Source organism: Penicillium crustosum (assembly GCF_028827405.1).
Source record: "Penicillium crustosum strain IBT 35664 chromosome Unknown utg000004l_segment0_segment0, whole genome shotgun sequence".
Taxonomy (NCBI): domain Eukaryota; kingdom Fungi; phylum Ascomycota; class Eurotiomycetes; order Eurotiales; family Aspergillaceae; genus Penicillium; species Penicillium crustosum.
The window spans coordinates 2959696-2974940 of NW_026623125.1; the positions used below are offsets into that span (position 1 = coordinate 2959696).

General features: G+C 46.5%; 6 protein-coding genes across 6 annotated transcripts; 3 read left to right on the forward strand and 3 right to left on the reverse strand.

Moving 5' to 3' along the window:
- Positions 1-19: 19 nt before the first annotated feature.
- N7487_010162 (TPR domain protein) lies at positions 20-919 on the reverse strand (the record flags this gene model as incomplete). Its single annotated transcript, XM_056877892.1, has 1 exon — positions 20-919. One exon carries the CDS (start codon positions 917-919, stop codon positions 20-22), a length of 900 nt encoding a protein of 299 aa, XP_056726472.1.
- Positions 920-2200: 1281 nt separating this feature from the next.
- Positions 2201-3100, reverse strand: N7487_010163 (Cytochrome P450; the record flags this gene model as incomplete). Its single annotated transcript, XM_056877893.1, has 2 exons — positions 2201-2603; positions 2661-3100. The coding sequence occupies 2 exons, from the start codon at positions 3098-3100 to the stop codon at positions 2201-2203; spliced, it is 843 nt and encodes a 280-aa protein (XP_056726473.1).
- A 1835-nt stretch (positions 3101-4935) lies between these two features.
- N7487_010164 (uncharacterized protein) lies at positions 4936-5172 on the forward strand (the record flags this gene model as incomplete). Its single annotated transcript, XM_056877894.1, has 1 exon — positions 4936-5172. One exon carries the CDS (start codon positions 4936-4938, stop codon positions 5170-5172), a length of 237 nt encoding a protein of 78 aa, XP_056726474.1.
- A 77-nt stretch (positions 5173-5249) lies between these two features.
- N7487_010165 (PspA/IM30 family protein) lies at positions 5250-7166 on the forward strand (the record flags this gene model as incomplete). Its single annotated transcript, XM_056877895.1, has 1 exon — positions 5250-7166. One exon carries the CDS (start codon positions 5250-5252, stop codon positions 7164-7166), a length of 1917 nt encoding a protein of 638 aa, XP_056726475.1.
- Positions 7167-9477: 2311 nt separating this feature from the next.
- On the forward strand, positions 9478-11742 carry N7487_010166 (WD40 repeat domain-containing protein; the record flags this gene model as incomplete). The annotated part of the gene is made up of 2 exons (XM_056877896.1): positions 9478-9534; positions 9589-11742. 2 exons carry the CDS (start codon positions 9478-9480, stop codon positions 11740-11742), a joined length of 2211 nt encoding a protein of 736 aa, XP_056726476.1.
- Positions 11743-11928: 186 nt separating this feature from the next.
- N7487_010167 (cytochrome P450) lies at positions 11929-13899 on the reverse strand (the record flags this gene model as incomplete). The annotated part of the gene is made up of 7 exons (XM_056877897.1): positions 11929-12128; positions 12181-12282; positions 12338-12621; positions 12680-12801; positions 12856-13190; positions 13254-13436; positions 13491-13899. 7 exons carry the CDS (start codon positions 13897-13899, stop codon positions 11929-11931), a joined length of 1635 nt encoding a protein of 544 aa, XP_056726477.1.
- Positions 13900-15245: the final 1346 nt, after the last annotated feature.

Sequence of the window (15245 nt, forward strand, 5' to 3'; positions counted from 1 at the left end):
CTTCTCTTCAAGTTTGTCATCAGCCTATGACAGGATCGTTTGACTGCGCTTCTTGTTCCAGCCCCTTCCGCCGAGGCGTTTGGGATTCCCATTTCAGCAAGAATTTGGAATCAGATATGGTGTCTGGGTGGTCTGGACCTAGTATTCGTTTTCGCTTGGCGAAGCAATTTTGAAGCACATCGATGGCTTCAGCATCGCGACCCGAAGATTTTAAGATATGAGCGAGGTTCGCCATACTCATCAAAGTATCGGGATGATCGTCGCCGAGCTTCGCCTTCCTCGCCTCTGTTACCTGTACTTGGAGCTCCACAGCCTCCTTCCCCCGGTCTTGGTTCCGAAACGCCATAGCTAAATTCGCCATACTCATCAACGTATCGGGATGATCCTCGCTGAGCTTCCTCTTACGAGCCTCCATCACCTGTACTTGGAACTCCTCGGCCTCCTTCCATCGGCCTTGGTCTTGTAATGTCATAGCTAGGTTCGCTATACTCCTTAACGTCTCCGGATGATCCTCGCCGAGCTTCACCTTATTGCCCTTCACTACCTGCAATTGGAGCGGCTCGGCCTCCTCTAATCGGCCCTGGTTCCAAAATGTCAATGCGAGGTTTGCAATACTCCCTAATGTGTCAGGATGATCCTCGCCAAGCTTTGCCTTACTACTGTTCATCACCTGCACTTGAAGCGGCTCGGCCTCCTTCCACCGGCCTTGGTTCCAAAGCGTTAATGCGAGCTTTGCCACACTCGTCAACGTGTCGGGATGATCCTCGCCGAGAGTTGCTTTACGAGTCTCCATCACCTGTACCCCAAGCTCCTCGGCCTGTTTCCACCGGCCCTGGTACCAAAGCGTTGAGGCCAGGTTCGCCATACTGGTCAATGTGTCTGGATGACCCTCGCCGAGCTTCGCCTTACTAGTCTCCATCACCCGCACTTGGAGCGGCTCGGCCTCCTGCCACCGACCCTCAAGCTGGAACGCTGTTGCCAACATAGACATGCTGATAATGACTTCTTCGTGTTCATTACCTAACAAAAGAATTCTTTCTTTTGTTGATTTTGTCGCCATTTTCCTTGTATCCGCAATATTGCCGATTTGCCATGCATACCATGCACCTCTGTAAAGTAGCGAGGCCCATCGCCGTTGTAACTCAGCTGATGTCGGCCGCTGTGACATCGCCGATTTTACATGAGGAAATAGTAGGCTGCACTTCTCCCAATTTTTGTATTCTCCGGTAGGAAAGTCATTGCAAAGGATGGTGATGAATTTATCCTTGCATTGGTCGATTTGTCCATGAGATTTCAACCACGTGCGTGTAGTCAGTTGCACTAGTCGGTGCATCATGAAAGTGCTTTTGTCCTTGATAGTTACGAATGAATAATCCCTTAGTGTTGTGACGTCGTCTTCAAAATCGGGGCCGGTATCAGAGTCAGATGTCTCTCCGTCACTGGAGTTATCAAGCTCTAGGCCAGAAAGCGATATCTCCCTGTTACTAGAGTCACTTAGAAGAGCAGAGACTGATCTTGATTCGTAGTTGGCCTCAGGTCGATGTCGGACAAGACTCTCAGGTATTCGAACCGGGATTCGTTACTCCCATGCACCCAGAAAACCCATATTCCCGGCGATTGGGATCGGATCTGGTAAGAGTATTCGACAGCAAGTTGCGATTTGCTTTGAGCTGTCAGGAACAGTCTATGTAAAAACAGCTCTCCATGTGCTTACCCAACACCGCCGAGGCCAACGAGCGCTATGTTCTTTGTATTTTCACGAAGGATTGTCTGTCTGGCTCTGAGGTGATGGTGGGGCACATCCTCAGCCCCCAGAGTCTAACATCGGGTGATACCAAGGCGCGAGGAGAGGGAACCAACTTGGCGGACAACTGAAATCATGAATTCGACTGATTATGTGTAGGGTAGGATTACTACCCAGGGATTGGCGTCACCCGAGCCCGAATAATCAGATCCCTCCATATATGAGCATGCCTTGATATTATCACTTTGCTGTACTACAAAAGCCTGCCGCTGCTCTCTATTCAATGCGCAGTATAAACAATACAGTCACGAGTTGGATGTTTCAACACTGGAGGTAGCGCGGAGGACTCCAGTCTTTGCATGCGCCCTCTTGTAAGGCCCACAGCCTTCCGATCAAGCTCCCAGGAACTTACAAGTCAAGTTCATTCCTAATACTCAGTCTAGCATCTGACCATTCTTAATGGAGAGAACTGGTGAAATTGATTGTACCTGTGCTGTGACCGACTTGTATGCCCTTATTGTGGCAACCTGAAAAATAAATGTTGTATGCGTTGGTAGGCTGCGGTACGGAAAATTTCGAAATTAATTCGGACACAGCTGTAGAAGCAGTTTGCTCGACTTCCAGCACGCGTGATTGCTGTTCAATCTCTTGAATGGCTAGGGCTCGCTGAGCGCCGCCGTCTTCATCTTCGTCTTCATCCTCGGGACTTTCAAGTTCCGTCTTGCGCTGCAACGCTTCCTCTTGTTTTCTCTTTATGAGTTGGGTGTTCTCCTGGATAGAAGCTTCGATAATTAGTAGTTGCTTCTTTGTCTCTTCCCGTGCTGTCGTGGATGTATTTTCCGATCGGATCAGTATGAATCTTCCAATCGATGAATTAGCACAGTTTATCTATCATGGCACTTACATGGCCACTTACAATTGGGTGCTCCCGATGGCAAACTGGACGATAGCCCGGCAAGAAGAGACCCGCGTCCTGAATGTCTGAATCTTTTCCTTGTTCCACAAGCCGACTGATAGTCGATCCCTGAGGGAAAGCTTCGTAGTACTGGAATGCTTTGTCCATTGCTCAAGTTTCTTTGTAAATTCAGCGCATGCCTGTCCGCAATTATTCACGGCTTCGGCGACACCGGTCTTCTCTAGGTCTTTTTTCGTTTCGTCATAAGTTGTGCTATCGGAAATCTGAAGATTCTCCAGAGCGGAAAGTGGAAGCTGTATGGCTTCCAAATCAGATGTAACATCTTGCAGCATATCTTTGGCTTCGTTAAGGCCATCAATAAGGCTCCGAAGATTATTGATGCTGGAAAAAGCGAATTCGGTGATTCCAAGTACGCCGGTGGTGATACTGAGGGGATCCATCTCGTTTAGATTGGAATGGGACAGTGGTGAGCGTCGTATATCCTCCACGTGAGAATGGTGGATATCAGATAAAATCAATTGCTGGATACGTTATAGAGCTTTGCAGGAATTGTCTAGGAAGTTGGAGACAGTCGCACAATCTCACCTATCACTTAGGTCACCTGCCTGAAATCAAAATGCTGACTGAAATATGGGACGAGGGGCAACTGAAGCCGCTAGTACGTGGCGGACTGCCATTTGCGGGGCCATGGGGCTAAAAAGCAATACACATATTATTAAAGCGCGATTGCTGACTGCATGTGATAAGGACTGCAATAAAACTTGCACAAAATAATCAAGAGCGTCTAGGCACTATAAAAGCCGCATACCAAAGCCGTGTTTATAGGGTTACATTTATGGGGTTACATTTATGGGCAACCGTACGGAGTATTAGAAGACATACTGTACTTGCCAAGAACAGGGGGCTAGGGAAAGCTTTGTGTGCAAGTAGATGTATACTCTGTACTTCCGTAGGGACAAGGACCTTATGACTAAATTGATGAGACTAAACCCTCGAAACCTTATTTATTTCCAGCTTTAGGGCTACATAGAGGGTTTCACTGGTCTCTCTCTCTATCTTCCCTTTCTTGGTCTATCTTTGATAGCTGCATCTAAATATGCCAACAGGGTGCTACAACTAACACCCCCCTCTTTGTCATTCTCGACACACCTTCCTATTTGAGTATCTTCCGGTGCTTCATGAACTGCAGTTTCTCTGTCAGATACTCCGTTAGACCAAGGAATAACACAATAATTAAGAAGAAAAGACAAAAACATAGCACAACGAACTCATACAGTAAGTTAAGTAGCAGTCTTTTACTATGTCAACTCTTTTACTATGTCAACCAGGATTAAGGAAGTGGGTAGGGTATATGGCATAATATTTAATCTCACCCAAATAGGAAGGCCACAGTGAATTCAGGGAAGGTTGACGTAGCCACAGAGACAAGCGGTTGCCTATGGAGTACGGAGTGTATACTGCAGTTATCGATATCTTTTTGCTTTTACTATCTCGGCTAAACGATTTTAGCATTCAAAATTAAACTACACCATAGGGCTAGATCAGCCGCATGAAAGCGATAACCCCAACTCCCATCTTCTCCGGCAGAAATGAATTAAGATACATTTTCAGCATGCGCTAAGAGTTTCTCCTGCTTCAATTTCCATACTCCGTATGGTGTACGGAAAGAATCCGAAAGACCCCTTACCTCCCTCCAGTGAGTCAGTGACAGCCCGATAATGCTTGCATTTAGGTTGTAGTGGACGAAACTAATGGGATTCCACCCGTAGGGTATCTCACCAATCATGCGGATCTTTTCATTGATATATTATTGGATGATTTGGGATATTCGTGCGTACGGCTGAAATACCCGTGCTCGCCACGTCAGTTGTTGATACATCTCGTACAGGACCATAATTTCCCCTCGATATGTCGTGCCCATTGGTACCGGAAACGTCTTGGTTCTGCAGGTTGGGGTGATCCCTGCAATCATGAGGGAAGAACATTGGATAAGAGTATGGTGAAAGCAGTCTAGAGACGCTAATGATGCGTGATGGTAACAAGTCACGCAGCCGTGGGCGTCCACGGGTGTAACAATAACCCCTGGTTACCTTGATCCCACTCTAAACAGTAAATAAATGTACTTCCCCTGTTGAAGAGATTTATGAATGCGTAATTCCTTTAATGAATTCTCTATGCGCCTACTTATAGCGTGCGTCGCTGGGTAGTTTAATCAACAATACGAACCCATTTCAACATTTTCAACAGAGCCTCTGGCTCAACTTTGTGATCTATCATGAATCGAAATTCGAACTTCTCTCCCCCAGATGTCTATGATTACCACGTTGGATGGATTTGTGCAGCTACACAAGACTATGGAGCCGCTTGCAAAGTCCTCGACGAGCAATACCAGCCCCTGACATCATCAATTATACCATCGAGCCGCACATCCTACAAGCTTGGGCGCATTGGGAATCACAATGTTGTGATTAACATCCCCCCAGCGACTCGAGTATTGAACTACTACCTCTAAATGTGGCCCGGAGCTTGATAGCACAGTTTCCTTCGATCCGATTCTTTCTGGTGGCTGGCTGTGGTGGGGCTATCGACATGACTGAGGACTCAGTTGCCTTAGGTGACGTTGTTATTGGCACCAAAGTTGTTCCCTGCAACGTAGTCGGCAATCGAACGAACAGTGGCTCTGGTGATAAAATGTTCACCCCGCCCGAATATCTCCTCTCCGCGCTCACTGTTGCCTTTGATGAAAGGGGGCTTGACCAGTCCAACTTGCAACAGTCGATGAATGCGGTCATTAAATGTATTCCAAATTACAATGGCCGGTATAGACGACCTGGGCATCGCCTTGACCATTTGTCACAAGGTAGCACCCGATCCCAACAGTATTCGTCCCAATACCGCAGCGAAGCCGAACACCAAGAGTCTCAGCCATATCAGTCAACTACAGTATTTTACGGTAGCATAGTATCCCGACCAGGAAATAAGACTATGGATATTTCCGGAAGTCTAGAGCAAAACACTGCCATCAAGGATATTCTGTGTGTTGAATCTGGATCTGCCGATATCCTAGCGGCAGGGATTAGTTGCCTCCCTATCATAGGAATCAGTTCGGATGTCCGTGATCATGGTCATCGGGATAGCGATTGGTCGCACTATGCTGCGTTTGCTGCAGCCGTATGCTCCAAGGAGGTGCTTGCCTCCCTCGACCCGGAAGTCGTGACAAGAGCAGACTCCAACATGACCTCCAAGGAGGTCGATGCCATGATGAGGGACAATGCGAAAGTGATTCAGCGGTATATACAGGAAGCCTGCCGTTATAGGCAGCCAGATCGGCTATTAGAGGCTGCACGGCTTGCCGACAAACGAGTAGATCAACTCGAAGTCTGGATCAAAAACATGTCGCAAATCGCGCAGGATGCCACACAAGAGCAGCTTGTAAATCTCAAAACCGAAATGGATTCTATCAAAGAGACTGAAGACAGGATGCGCCAAGATCTAAAAACTATGAATGACAAGATTGAGAAGCTGAGGAACGACCCCGAAAACGCTAATATGAGATCAGAGTTGGATTGGCTTCACGAAACTGTGGCCGATCATGCGTCAAGGCTTGATATACTGTCTGATTTCACATACGAGGCTACTGGGATTACCATCAAAGCACTGGACATAGTGGGACAACAAACCAACAATCCAGGTGTCCAGCAAGCCAACCTTTGGATCAAATTCGTTAGGGAACAACAGGAAGAATTGAGCAAGTTTGCGGGCAAGATGACCTGGAGATCAAAGAGGACGAAGAATACATCGTCGGATGCTCCTAGATCTGGGGGCGGTTACTCTGCGCCACAGGAACTGCCCCAAACCCAAAGTAAAATCGGGAAATTTAGACCTCCGGCTATATTTTCCAGACAGCACGGTGCGCCGGCCGCCAGTTCTGATATCAGGTCTGATGAGAGGCAACATCACAAAGACCCAAAACCACCCCATGCTAGGATTACTAGTGTTCCTTCGCTGTCGCGCAGCTCATCTCTCTACACAGCACCGCGCACCCCATGTTCCAACTTTCACAATTCCAACATCGGCCGGACCAGTGTCAACACCCTGGGGACGCAAGATTACCAAGACCCCAAACGTGTCACATCAAAGATTCCTGTTAGTGGTGGTCATTTCTCACGCAGTGCTTCTTTCTACACAGCGACAGGCAGGCAATCCTCTGATTTGTATAATTCCAGCATGAGCCAGACCGCTGTCAGCCCCGTGCAAGAACATAATCCTGGGTCATCACTCTATTCACATCAGCCTTTGACCAGAGTCGACTCTCAGCCAAGAACCAGGGACCTTGTCATGAACCGAGAATCTTCTCACACACCTAGCCTGCAATACCAAACTGTTGAGCCGTCTACCCGCTCTGCAAATGGATCTGAAGTCGATCAAGCGAGTAATTCGTCTGTCAAGAAGCTTGCGAAAGAATTTGAGGACCGGGTTGGCATTATGATGGGACGTCCGCACTAGCATCAGTTGAATGACTGAAGCAGTGTGAATGCTGTTCAGTATCAATTGCTAAAAATTCTCGTTTATAACTCCCTTACCTTCGATGGCAATATCGTTACCCTCGTGTCTACATCGTCTCCCTTTCCAACAGCTACAACGAAATCTTCCCCGTTCCGATACCCACCAATTACCTGCGCTGAGGGATCCAATACCTTGCAAGACTATTTCATCTCAAATTGGCTCTTTCTTCCTCGAGATTTGCTTGTTAGTAGTGTTGTCCATGTTTTTCCGGAGATACCTTTCTCTTGGCAGTTTCTACTTTCTTCATAGCACTTCTTCTACACAGCAGTCCGTTCCCGAGGGAGGATTAAAATTAGAACTAGAACAACCTTTCTATAAATCACCCAAGTAGAAGAGGTAATTACATTCTGGGGCAGGTATCTAGCCGGATCTCGGGACCGCAGAAGCATGATAGAATAAAAATCTATCTGCACTTGATAAGGATGTTTTGGCTTAGGTAGATGAGTTTCCTGGGAAGGTGCCATGACCGTATTTCACCAGTCCAATACTTGGAATGTCCCTTGACTCTAATCATAATGTTGCAGAGTCACCTGATGATGAATTTGGGAGCATGCCCCTCCCTTCAGCTGAGAGTCAGACAAACAATCCTTCGCTAAAATACAAACAACGTATAGTTATTTAATCATGGCATGGACGTCATTTTATGGCAGCAACTATGGGCTTGATATTGGAGTCAACAGTGGCGCGGTCAATGTAAACAACTATCTACACCCAGGTAACTCAGAGGATCCGAACAACGCCCAACCTTGGAAGGCCACCCAACTTGACTAATGGCCTCTTTCCCTCAGAACCCAACCTCCCTGACCTGCCTTATGTGCGAGAAGCTATTTTCAACCACTCCAAGCATGAAGATATAGGCCAGCTTCAATATTGCCATATTGGTACTCGACAAAAGCTTTTACAAACAATTTATACCTGGGTAGGAGACTCAGAAAGGAAAGCTTTCCTCCTGTTGAGTGGATGGCCAGGAACAGGAAAAACAACCATTGCTCGCACAGTGGCGAAATATTATGGGGATCAAACTGTGTCATTCATGTTTCAGAAAGACAATGGAGATTGCGGGTCGTTCAGGAAATTTGTCACAACCGTGGCCAGCCAGCTCGTCGCCAAGTCCCCCCGCATCAAAAAGTCGGTCCACAATGCGCTTCGTTCCAACCCATCGATACTTGTGCAGGGAGTTGAAGATCAGTGGAATCGACTAGTATTAGAGCCACTAGAGCATCATCCGGACCCCGCGATACCCTATGTTCTGGTTATTGACGCCCTCGATGAATGTGTGAACGGTGGGTGGCTACTCGACAAACTTCTTCAAAAAAGGCCAAGTTGTCTCCGAATCCTCGTCACTAGCCGACCACATCTCTTAAGGCCCAAACTAAATGATAGTCGATATCATCATGTGGTGTTACACGATATTGAACCTGAAGTTGTGAATCAAGATATTCTACTTTTCCTCCAAACGACTTTGGAGAAACGTCGACCCGGCTGGCCAGATAAAAGTTCGCTCAAACTATTGGTATCCAGGGCAAATGGTATATTTGAATGGGCCGCCCTTGCTTCTCGCTTTCTCAATGAGTCGGACGGGGTTTATAAATCCAGATTGCAAAGACTGCTAGGGGATGGAGGGTCTCACCCCCCACAAGAGGAACTGGGCTCTCTCTATTTGTCCATTCTCAGGGATTACGTATCATTGCAGAATTGGGAAATCGATGTGCAATCCACCTGCTGCAGCTTGTTACGAGATTATCTCGGAAGCTTAGTGGTGCTGTTCGACCAGTTGCCTCCACGCTCGTTGTATAGACTGATTCCCAGAGAGGCAGGCAGTCCCGATATACACGAGATCCTGGGTAATTTAGGATCTATCCTTGATTTTCCGAGCGATAAAGATAATTGCATTGACAAAATCCGTATTCATCACCCCACGTTCCGAGATTTCCTCTTGGATAGGGAACGATGCACAGACAACAAATTCTACGTTGAGAGGGAAGAAGCGCACAGGATTGTCTTGAAGGGCTGCTTAGATCTACTTCTAAACAGATTGAAAAGAGATATCTGTCGAACTGAGGGTTCGATTCTTTCAGACCATGACGCAGGTCAATCTCATACTCGACAAGCTCCTCTCCCAGAGATCCAATATGCGTGTTTGTACTGGGTGGCACATCTCACAGAGTCCGGCGAGAATTTACTCGGAAACGATAATATATCTCGAATGCTTTTCGAACATTCACTGCATTGGTTGGAGGTACTAGGATGCATGGGAAGATCGTTGGATGCATTGATTGCATTGGAGCGCTTATCATCATTGGCAAAGGTACGTCGCTCGAGCTTACCAAATTTCCAATTCACCCTCTAACCCAACTTCAAGTGTGACGAAAACTCGGAGATCTTCAAGTTCATTGAGGATTTGACCCTGTTTACCCGCCATAATCGCGATCTCATAGACGAGAATCCGCGTCAACTGTACATAAGCGGACTCATATTTGCACCTACTGGCAGCCTTGTTCGCCAGATATATGCAAATGAAGCTCTCGGGGCCGTTCAACATCTCCCCAAAACACGTCCTCGGTGGCCTTACTGTTTTCTTCAGAGTCTCGAAGGTCACAATGATAATGTCCAAGCATTGGCCTTCTCGGATAGAAGGACTATTTTGGCATCAGCATCTAGTGATTTTACAATAAGATTATGGAATACGGGAACAGGTAAAACGCTACGAATAATCAAAGGATTTCAATATCCAATCACAGCCATTAGCTTTTCGAAAGAAGGTATAGAGCACTTCCTAGCCTCCTTATCTGACCGTGTGGTTCAAATATGGGATGTGAGGACGGGCTGTTGTGTTTACACTCTACCTAACCCATCGGGCTACAAGGCAATGACTTGGATAAATGACGAACCTTTACTGCGAGTCATCTCTTATGACTGTGTTGTTGAATATTGGAGTCCAGATTCAGAGAGGTTACAGAGACAGGTCGGATCAAATGAGTGGGTGAAGCACGGTACCTTTCTGATATTCTCGGGCGACACCATGACATTTGCAACATGGTCGGACGTTGGCCCAATCCACATCTGGCGTGTTTTGGGTGATTTCTGTAGCGAGAAGGTTGCTTTGAATCATATTTGGGAGTCCCGATTAGTATCACTTTCATATGACGGAGCGCTAGTCGCAACAGCTGAAAAGATGATACGAATCTATGACACCAATACAGGCAACACACTCTTTTCACTTGAAGGGGATTTTATGTATATCCAAGCCCTTGCTTTTGCGCCAAATTCTCGCTTGCTTGCTTCTGGGTCGAATGATAGGACAGTTAGGCTTTGGAGTCTCAGCACGAAGCAGTGTCTGCAGAAACTGGAAGGGCACAGACTCCCCATCATTTCTCTTGAATTTTCCGATACAAGTGATACTCTTGCATCTGGTTCACAGGATGCGACGGTTCGTCTTTGGGATGTCAATGCTATCCCGGAGAATGAGATACAAGAAAATCCACAAGATGACCTCAATAGAGTTACCACACTGGCAGTAGCAGAGGATGGACAAATGTTTGCAGTCGGGTTTTCGGACTCGTGTATCCATTTGTATCACATTCAGAATGAAAAACGCCCTACGATTTTGAAATTTCATGAAGATCAGATCAGTGATCTGTACTTCCTGGAAGATGGAAAAACATTAGCATCCGCATCCTTTGATGGTACAATTCAGCTTTGGGACACTGCCTCTGGTCAGCATTTGAAAACGTTTGTTCAGTATCCTGCTGCAATTCAAGGTCTCGTCTTCACAGAAGATCACGAAATGCTGGCAACAATTTTACTGGACTTTACCATCAGTACTTGGACAGTTAAAACCGAGGCACTCCCAATACTTGTTGGCCATACGAGCTATGTTGAAAGTGCTGTGTTCTTAAAGCCTGATCAAATACTGGCCTCATCTTCTAGGGATAAAACCATCCGAATTTGGGACATCGTGGCTGGGGTTTGCCTTAGGACACTAAACGGTCACGAACATTGGGTGAACGGTTTGGCCTTCAGCCAGGACGGAAATACCCTTGCATCTGCGTCTCCTGACAATACGGTTCGGCTTTGGGATGTCTCAAGTGGGCATTGTCTTAAAGTCATCCCACATCCTTACGGGGTGGAATCTGTGGCTTTTTCTCGCGATCAGACTATCCTTGCTTCTATCTCTGGACAGGGCATAATACGCGTCTGGGATATTTCCCAGAGTCCGAATCTAAAGAAGACGTTGATTGAGCCTCCTTCTCGAAAATTTGGCTTAACATCCACTGGTCAGTATCTTATTACGGATCGTGGGTCTCTGGCGCTTGATATGGACCCTCAATTCCGGAAGCCATGGGAACAGCCTCGTTCGAGGATTTATGTTGGCCGTGAGTGGATATTAAACGGAACACAAAGGGTTCTCTGGATTCCACCAAGCTATCGCAGCTCTAAATTTCTAATGATACGCGATAAAACGGTGGTTTTTGTGGGTGAATCTGGTGAGGCCTTGTTTCTCCGCTTTCGCTGAGTGTTTTCACTAGACCGTTTTGTGGGGTTTCTTGTGAGAATCTTCCAGATCTCTTCACGTGTTATATAGATCCCATATTTTGGAAATTCAACATTTTAACTATAACCATGTTATTGCTGGAAAGTGGGCGGCAGTTTTACACTATGCAAATAAGGTAGATACAGTTTGAATACAGCTATCTCGGCCTTAAATTGTAGTATACTGCCTCTTGGTGAAGTTTAAGAGTAGCGGTGCAGCAGTAAGAGTAAATGTATCTTTCCCATCCTTCAAAAATGTATCATTCACTTTCCCCGGAGCCAAGGAGATATCGAACCGAAGAAGGAGCTCAGCAGTCACCCGCCGAAGCTCCATGAGTGCAAGCCGTCTACCAACACAGGCCCATGGTCCTATAATTTGTCAGCACACTTATTATTATCTACACACACCACCAAAACTAACCTATGTTGAATGGAATGAACACGGATCTATCCTTGACAAGTTCAGGATTGGTAGTCCAGCGTTCTGCCATGAAATCATTTGGACGCTCGAATGCCCGTGGGTCTGGTAAGACTAAATTAGAGCCTGATACAGGGTTTGGACCCTCAAATGAACTGACCTCTGAACATCGTATATAAAGGCACTTGGACAATGGTGTTTCCGGGTACATATGTCTTGCCAATGGTCATACCCTCTGGTGGGGTGAGTCTCTGAAGACCAGAAGGAACCGCTGGGTGTAATCTAAGGGTCTCATGGATTGTGGCGTCAAGAAGATCGATCTTAGAGAGTGCATCATCATTCAGCTCCGTAAGGGCATCAATCTCCTTCTGAAGCCTTTGAACTAAAGTCTTGTCACTGGCGAGATGGAACCAAAGGTGTGAAAGAGTTGTGGAAGTTGTGTCACTAGTAAGAGTAAGCAAAAGTGGTTGTTCAGAGGAAGCCACAGTTTGTGGTTTCTGACCTGCCTGCCACGATAATTAGATAGCCATCGCCATGGAGGTTGAGTGTATCCTGGGGTGACTGTGGACCCTTCTTATATGCGTCAAGGATCCATGAAAATATATCTCGCTGCTCTGGTTCGTTCTATAAACAATGATTAGTAAGGCATACCTAATTATTGTGCCGTAAAACACTCACAGCACTCCTTTCTAGGAATTGGTTTTCGATCCACTTCCAAAACCTCTGGTTGTTCGCGTTTAGAAGTGGAATATTCATAAAAATAGGGAATATCCAGGGCATATGTTTAAGATGACCAATGTTTGTCATATCTGTCCGAATTGTCTTTAGGAAGTAAGCTTCTTTGCCTTCGGCAATCATATTAAATGATTTTCCAAAGGCAAGTCTTGCCATCACATCAAATGCATAGTAGCTGAACCACCGCGTCATATCAATTGGACTGGCAAGGTCTCGCTCCACGATTTCCACAAGTTGCTGGGCGTATGATGCAACAATTGGCTCATAGGCGCGGATTGCTAGGGGGTCTAATGTTAATGCACACTCCTCGTTACCCAGTCCAAATAGAAGATATTAATTACCCTTGGTGCTAAATCCTTGATCCCAGACTTTCCGACGGCGCGCATGTTCTTGCTTGTCTCTAGTGAAGGATAGGCAAACCCGCGGGTCAAGCAATGTATACCAAGGGCCTTTCGTAGCCTGAGACTGGTTACCATAAATAGCCTGGACCGCCGCTGGGTCCGTTATTGAGATTTCGGTAGGGCCTAAATTCGAGTACTTAGAAAATATACCCCGCTAACAAGGCGTTTTTGGATTACCTGTTCGAACATAGTCCCCATATGTCTCATGGAGTCTGCCAATCTCCTCGTAGAGATGGAGGTTCGAAGACATCATTGTCAGATAGAGATTGGATAAGCGCGCAACGAAAGGGCCCGGGAATTTGCCCAATCTGTGGAAGAACCCTCGGTACACCAGCATGCTGCTGTACACACCGAGTACGTGATAAAACCAAAGCATTCGGAATTCATTTGCTGAGAATGGGACGAGAACTTCCGTTCCGTTGTTTAAAATCCAAATGTTGACACTGCCAGCGACCAAGGCAAAAATATACGAAACCAACAGAAATGGAGATCTAGTATCCCATTCGCCCAAGCGGTAGAACAGGTGGTGGAAAGTAATACCACTGCCCAAGGCCATGAGAGCCTGGGAACTCTGAGCAAGAGTCATGATGGTACACTATGTAAGAAGTGACCTGGTTATCCTACTTGGGAGAGGTTCAAGGAGGCCAAGAAAAGGAAAAAAAATAACCTAAGCACCACGTGCCCCTGCGGTCTTGGAAGCTAAATAAGTGATCGTTCAGCTTCTGTTTGGTCGGGAAATTCTCTAACTAATGCAGGTATCAGTACTTTGTGGGGCTATACCTATCGGCGCACACGCAAGGGGGTGAATAGTCAGTCGACAGGCATGCAGAAAGCCCTGAAATTGGTTTGAATCCGTTTGTACGGTTTGTGGCTGGCTGGCATTATGGATCTTGATCGAGCGCTAAGTTGAAACATGGTACTTTGTACACAACTAGCCCACTTAGCGCCGCCACCTTCGCCCGATATGTGCTCTCCCAGTTGCACCCTGCATCAAGCAGTTGAGCAGGATGTTGACCCCGCAGTTACCACGACACATGTTGCATTTCAAGCTGGACCGCCTTTTCCCACGGGGAGACGCTAAGTATGTTACACAGATTCGCTGATCTCATAGAGCGAGATGCCAATAAGTTTGCTTATTTGGAAAGTGTAACGTGTCGCTTAGCAGGCTGTTCTTCGGGTATCAACAGCAGTCAGCGTGTTTAGATATAAGGGTTATCTCCCGGAAATAACCTCGATGGCAGGAGTACCGATGTAAGCAAACTATGCAAGATAGCGTAATAAAGTCCATGGAGAACCATGCCTTACTAGAATAATTCCCTCAAAATCGCCCAGCGAGAGCTATTTGGCGTATGCGTGGCGGCTAGAGCTCCGCAAAGCCCATAAAGCTCATGGCCAACCCAACCCACAAATGGGCTGGGCTTTGGACCCTACCTTAGGGCCTACCAGTGGGATATGGGGCTAAGGAGAAGCCCACTACGGGTTAATGGGCCCCCAAATAGCAAATAGGCCCCAAACGGTACGAATATGCCGAGAATTCAAAAGTTGAGCCCTTTTATGGATTTTAAAATTACCCTTCGTTTTCCCCCGTTTCTAAGCCCTGTTTTAAAGGTAATATTTTATTAGTTTAAATCGGTTAGAATCAATTACTAGTTGTCTCTTTATATCAAGTTTAAAAATGCGAGAAAGCGCGTTATTTAGATAATTTATAAGTTTCACAAGCTCACTTAGAAAGTAGTAGTACTCCAGTCTGTGTTGAAATATTAATATTTTCGCGATTATAAGATGCTAGGTAAACCCCTTTGATGGGGGCATTATGGCCCCCACGAATGGGCTGTGAGTTGGGTTCGGCTTTAGGCCTGGGGTTCAGGCCCATTTATGGGCTTTGTGGAACGCTAGTGGTCATAAGGTCCGGCACTAGTAATATAGAAATGG